The sequence below is a fragment of the Orycteropus afer genome, unplaced genomic scaffold, assembly GCF_000298275.1.
Source record: "Orycteropus afer afer isolate SDZICR_OR568_19922 unplaced genomic scaffold, OryAfe1.0 scaffold00024, whole genome shotgun sequence".
Taxonomy (NCBI): domain Eukaryota; kingdom Metazoa; phylum Chordata; class Mammalia; order Tubulidentata; family Orycteropodidae; genus Orycteropus; species Orycteropus afer.
The window spans coordinates 12464505-12470913 of NW_006921611.1; the positions used below are offsets into that span (position 1 = coordinate 12464505).

The 6409-nt window shown below is 52.1% G+C and overlaps 1 protein-coding gene across 1 annotated transcript; it reads right to left on the reverse strand.

Annotated features, from left to right (window-relative positions):
• Nucleotides 1-425: 425 nt before the first annotated feature.
• NKX6-3 (NK6 homeobox 3) lies at nucleotides 426-6009 on the reverse strand. The gene is made up of 3 exons (XM_007935015.1): nucleotides 5628-6009; nucleotides 2683-2852; nucleotides 426-665 (listed from the first exon to the last, which is right to left on the reverse strand). The coding sequence occupies exons 1-3, from the start codon at nucleotides 6007-6009 to the stop codon at nucleotides 426-428; spliced, it is 792 nt and encodes a 263-aa protein (XP_007933206.1).
• Nucleotides 6010-6409: the final 400 nt, after the last annotated feature.

Genomic DNA, 6409 nt, shown 5'->3' on the forward strand with positions numbered 1-6409 from the left:
TCCCTCAAGTGGGATTCTTCCTGGGCAAAATTCTGAGAAATGTATCTGGAAATGCCACCCCATATTTGCTTCACCACAGCCTGGCCATGTTAGCCTTACAAATCTGCAGAATTGTCAGGGCAAGCCTCTGCCCACAGGGGCAAGATGGCAAAGAAGTTTCTGAGTCCACAGGTCTTTTCTCTCTCCTCCCTTAGCTGGAGTAACCTCCTCCCCCTTCTTCTTTCCCAGGACCCCTCTACTTGGCAGGGGACTGCTCTACTCAGCCTCTTCTCTCCTAGCAGCGTGAGGAAGGACAGGGCAAGCAAGTCTCCTTGGTCCGCAGGTTGCAGCCAGGACTTCGCTGTGATGGGGGTGACGGCGACGGGCAAAGGCTGGCCCAGCAGGCGGCGGGCGCTGGGGAGGGAGCGGGCTGCGTGGGCCGGGCGTCAGACGCTGTGCGCACCCAGGCTGAGCACCGAGAAGGCGGCGCGGTGCTTGCGGAGCAATAGCCGTATCTTCTCGTCATCTGAGTCGGGGTCTAGCGGCTTGTTGTATTCGTCGTCCTCATTTTCCGAGGCCGCGCGGTCCCCGCCCGCGCTCGTGCCTCCTGGTGCCCGAGGCGTGGAGGACGAGGGCTCTAGCGCACTCTTCTTCCGCCACTTGGTCCTTCGGTTCTGGAACCACACCTGGATGAGAAAGACTCGGAGGATTGCATGGCCCAAAGGGCCTGGTACCCGGAATCACAGTACACACGCAGGGTGCATTTTTAGAAGGGTGGCTCCACTCTTACTACAGTAAAATAAATGGCTAAATAGTGAAGTAAAGTATACTATTCACATGATTTGGGGGGAGAGCAACAAAACATAAGTAAGTGTTAGGATTGCAGCAGCCCTTTCAGCGTGACTGTCGACTCCCTGTGCTGTACCTTCTTTACCCTTTGCCATAGAAGGCACTTGGGTGAAGATGCTGGAATGCCTCAGGGTAGAAAGGTTTAGTCCCCGTTGGGCTACATCAGTAGGTGCTCCAAGAGTCACCCCTCCTCTTCTGGTTTGCAGACCCTCACTGAACTGGGACTTCATGAAAGATTTTTCCCCTTAATTACAAAAATAACAAATGTCCATTTCTTGAAACAGTTTAAAAGTGCACAAAAGCACTTAAAGAAGCAGAGCATGTAAGAGGGGCCCTCATCATTTCCTTTCATTTAAATTCATCAGCTCTCACTCTGGCAGAGTTACTATTTGGTAGCTCTCTGGAGATGACAAGGCCCCAAGCAGAACCCAGACCTGGAATCCCAATCTGGCTCTGATATTTCCATCTACCTTCATGGAGGGGTTGCTACGAGTGGGATCCGACTCTACGGCAGTGAGTTTGGTTTTTTGGCAATCCTTTTCTCAGGCTCCACAACTTCATAATCTGATATCCTATCTTATCTTCAGTTGGATGGTCAGGGATAGAAGGAGGTGTTTATCTTCATTTTAAAGATTAGTAAACTAAGGACAAGGAGCTCTGGTGGCACATTGCCTAAGGCATCTGACAGCTAACCAGAAGGTTGGCAGTTCAAACCCACCAGCCACTCCACGGAAAGAAGATGGGGCAATCTACATCTGTAAAGATTTACTGCCTCAAAAACCCAACGAGTGTCGGTCGCTATGAGTCAGAATCGATTCGATGGCAATGAGTTTGGTTTGTTGGTTTTTGGAAGCTAATGACAGGAGGGCATTGTGGTTCAGTGGTAGAATTCTCGGCTCCCATGCAGGAGATCCTGGTTCTGTTCCTGGTCAGTGTACTTCAAGTGCAGCAGCCACCCATCTGTCATTGAAAGCATGCATGTTGCTGTGATGCTGAACAGATTTCAGCAGAATTCCAGGCTAAGACAAGCTAGGAAGAAACACTTGGCTATATACTTCCGAAAAACAGCCAATGAAACCCCTACGGATCACAAAGGTCCAGTCTTATGAATGGGGTTGCCATGAGTCAGCAGTGGCCTTGAAGGCAGTTGACAACAAAATCAACAAGCAAGTGTAGCTCCTCCTGTCAGCTAATGGAACAGACGTGGGCCCAAGTACCCAAACTCCTAATCCAGCCCAGATGCTGCCATCAGCTCTTAGATTCTAACAGAAGCCATGCAGAGGGGAAGCATCAAGTTTAGAATCCCATAGATCTGGGTCTAAGTCCCAACTCTGTCACTTATCAGCTGGGTGACCTTGAGCAAAAGGCTTAACTGAGATTGTTTCCTCATCTAGAAAATGGATAATAATATCAACCTCAAGGGTGGTGTGAGGATTAAATGAGGTACTACATATTAGGCTTTAAAAATGGGCCTCAATATTTTATTATTGTTAATTATTACAATCTCTAGGCCAGTTAGGAAGGAGCAATGGTGGTGCAGTAGTTAAGTACTCAGCTGCTAACAGAAAGATTGGCGGTTCAAACCCACCAGTGTCCCCATGGGAAGAAGACTTGGCAATCTGCACCTGTAAAGATTATAGCCTAGCAAACTCTATGAGTCAGTTCTGCCACATGGGGTTGTTATGAGTCAAAAATTAACACAATAACACCTAACAACAACGAAAGGCCAGTTAGGTGGGCAGGCATTGACTAAGACAGAGATAGGCCTACTCCGAGGAGCTACAAAGAGCTGGAAAAGTATGACTGTCTGTCTGCCATGCAGTGGCATCCCATCCCCATCCCACACAGACTCACCTTCACTTGGGACTCAGTCATCCCCAGCGAATATGCCAGCCGTGCCCTCTCAGGGCCAGCCAAATACTTGGTCTGCTCAAAGGTTTTCTCTAGAGCAAAGATCTGGTGTCCTGTGAAGGTAGGCCGGGTGTGCTTTTTCTTGTGGATGCTGTCACTCAGGTGGTCCGGTGCTGGCAGGAGGAAGGAAGTATGGGTGAGCAGGATGAGTGGGGACTAGTGATTGTACTACCTGCTGAGGGCCAGCCTTGTTCTATCTCTCCCACAGAGCATGCTCCCTCCTACAGAGAGGCCACTGAGGTTCCCTGGGACACTGGCATCCCTGGCATTTGAGTAACATTGACTGTGACCTCTGCCATGTCTAAGTAGGCAGGAGTTCCAACAGGGGTTCTGCTGCCCTGGATTATACTACTTAGGGACAGAGGAGCTTGAAACCCAAGTCTTGTGCCTTTCTATCTCATGTTCTTTCTACTCAGTGATGCTACTTCACCTTCTGCAGTTTCTATCTCAGGGACTTGCCTTCAGGTCACCAAGATAAGAATTAAACTTTCACCCACAAACTGGACCCCAGGGGCTTATGAATTCCTTCTCACTTCCAGTCACTTCTCACTTCTTATTTCTCACTCTTGGGTCCCAACTTCCCAGGTCTCCAACAAAAGCAGGGAGAGGTGAGCTTCAGGAACCAAGGAGCTGCTCTCCCATGTCATCATGAAGGTTTGACCATACAGCAGAGCCTGGGCCTGGTGGCTGAAGACCCTGACCCCACAGCCTGCTGGTAAGGAGCTAGGCTAGAAGGCAGCAGAGGCTTAGGGGAAGCAGAAACCCTATGGGTGAGACCTTGTTCAGAGCAACCTGACAGTTCATGTCCCTGCTAGTCTTGTTATAGGTGAGGAAACTGAGGTACAGAAAGGAGAAGAGCCCTCTCAAGAGACTATCTTTAGTCGTTTCCCCCATTGCCTTAATCCAGCCACTGACTGTCTTAGATATTTTCCTGTGTGTGTCTGTGCATTTGCGCCTAGAGGGTTGTTGTTGTTGTTATGTGCCGTTGAGTTGGACCTGACTCATAGTGACCCCTCCTTGGGTTTCTGAGGCACTATCACTACAGAAGTAGATTGCCCAACCTTCCTTCCGAGGAATGGCTGGTGGGTTTGAGCCACCAGCCTTCTGGTTAGCAGTCAAGTGCCTTAGGCACTACACTACCAGAGCTCCTGCCTAGAGGGTTGTTGTTGTTGTTGTTATGTGCCGTCGAGTCGGCCCCGACTCATAGCGACCCCTCCTTGGGTTTCCGAGGCAGTATCACTACGGAAGTAGGATTGCCCAAGCTTCCTTCCGAGGAGTGGCTGGTGGGTTTGAACCGCCAGCCGTCTGGTTAGCAGGCAAGTGTCCTAGCCGCTATGTTGCCTAGAGGGTAGGGGGAGGAAAAAGCATATGTATATGTGTGTGTGTGTGTGGGGGGGGTGCAGTTGAAGGTGAGAGAAAGAAAGAGAGCTTGAGGCAGGTCTTAAAACACTCTGAAACAGGGTTATAAAATAGGTTCTAGGAAAGGGGATCTTCACTTTTCCCATTCAACTCTCCATTTTTTCTCCATCCCACTGCCATCCAGTTGATTTTGACTCATAGCAACCCTATAGGACAGAGTAGAACTGCCCCATAGGGTTTCCAAGGCCGTAAATCTTTATGGAAGCAAACTGTCACATCTTTCTCCCGCAGAATGGCTGGTGGGTTTGAACCACTGAACTTTTAGTTAGCAGCCAGGTGTTTTTAACCACTGCACCACCTGGGCTCCTTTTCTCTCCACAATAAGACTATTTCTTGAACTTACAAGTGGCATTGGGTGCAGGAGCCAGAGACCTTAATAGGGAAAGTTAGGGCCCCTCCTCAATGTGTGCCAGCTGTGGGCCTGGCCAAGTGTCTTGGTGGTTTGTAGTGGGTGCTCCCACCTCAGACCTTCCCTGTCTCATGAGAGGGGGACTGGCAGGCACTGTGACCGTCCGCAGCAATATAAGCAAAGGGGCCAGTAGGTGTGCCTTTGAGGGCTTCCTTGGCTGCCCCAAGCCCCTATTGCAGTGTGGAGCCCAGAGGTCAGACAGGAATGGCGGCTCCTTCTGTCTTTGCCTCTACCTAACCTGGACAGGGTGTCAAAGGCTCACGGATGGCTCCCACAGACACCGTCACTCTCTCTGCCTCTCAGTTAAGCCCCATTTGGCTGTGTGTATCTTGCCACTTTCTCCAGTCCCCAGCTGCCATCATCAGGTCCCTGGATCAGCTCTTTAAACCATGGCTTGGGGACAGGTGGGGTGAGGAGTGTTCTTCCCCAACCACCACCTGGGTTCAGCAGCTGCTCCTGGGGGCTGGGTGGTTATTGCTGCTACTGCTGATATAAACCCTTAGGGGGAAGGTAGGAAATGGCCCCCTTGCTTGCCTGCAGGGGTCAGGGTATATCCTGTGACCCTGAATGATGCTGGGGCATGAGTAGGCTCTTTGGGAAGGTGACACAGTGGTACCTTTTCCTTGTTGGGGATAACATTAGCCTGCACTCTAAGGACCGCTTGGTGGTTACAGTGAAGAAATGGTGCCATACGCTCTGGGTAGAAGAGGTAAGGAGAGCTGCTAGCTGGCACCCTACACAGGGTATGTGACATTCACCAGACCTGGACTCTCCCAAGTGCCCTAGGTGGGCAGATGGTAAGGGCTGGGATTGGGGATCAGTACACCTGTGTACAAGGAGGGCTGGGGTGGGAGTGGGGCGGCAGTGGGCAGGAATTCAGTCTTGACCTAAGCTGAGGAAATGGACCCAGGTGCCCGAAGCTGGACTGTCTAATGGCGACTGAGGTGGGCGGCCAGTGAAGACTGCCCTGAGTGAGTCCACTCCTGGCCACTTTCTCTTTTTCCCACAAGTCTACGTGTTTCCCGGGTGGGGTGGAAGTGAAGGTTTTCCCTATACTCACTGTTGCTGCACTGCCGCCCGCCTCGCCAGTCCTGGCCCGTGTCCGCCCAGCAGTTCCGGGTCCGGGTCGGGTATTCGTTCCCAGCTTTGGAAAAATTCCCCACCTGGGGGCCATAGTAGACCCCCTGGGAGCCGAGTCCACCAAAGCCTGCCACATGAGGGTAGCTGGAGAGGAGGCTGCTGTTTGGCGTGGCCACCGGCCTGCTCAGGATGTCCGTGATCCCGTGGGGTGTCCCCGCGGCCAGCTGGGGGCCCAGCCCCGGAGGGCTGAGCTTGTAGAAAGAGTTCTGCACTGAATACTGGCACATAGGAGCCTTCATCTCCGAAAACTGAGCCAGCGACGTATTGTTCAACAGGAACGTCCCCTGCAGATTGGACTCCATGATCCCCAGGACAGGGAGAGGGAAGGCAGCAGGGCCCTGGCTGCCCAAATCCAGGCCCCTAAAGCCTGAGACCCCACGCTCTGGCCCAAAACCCCATGGCAAGTTTGAAAGGTCAAAACCGGCCCCAGAGCCCCTGACCACCCTCCCACCTAAGGCATCCGGCCCAGCCTTTGCCCAGGGACCAGGCACCCACGTCAGCTGCTCAGAGGGGAGGTGCTCTCAGGGGCAGGTGAGAAGCCTCACCAGTCCTCTTTCTGCTCTCCCTGCCCTGGCCTGGAGAAGGGCGGCTCCCCACTCCTCAGCTCAGACTCCTTTACTGCCTCTGAGTCTGGGGACCCTCCATGAGAAGTTTTAAGTTCAGAGAACCAACATTTGCCTGATAAAGATATGGCCCATTAGA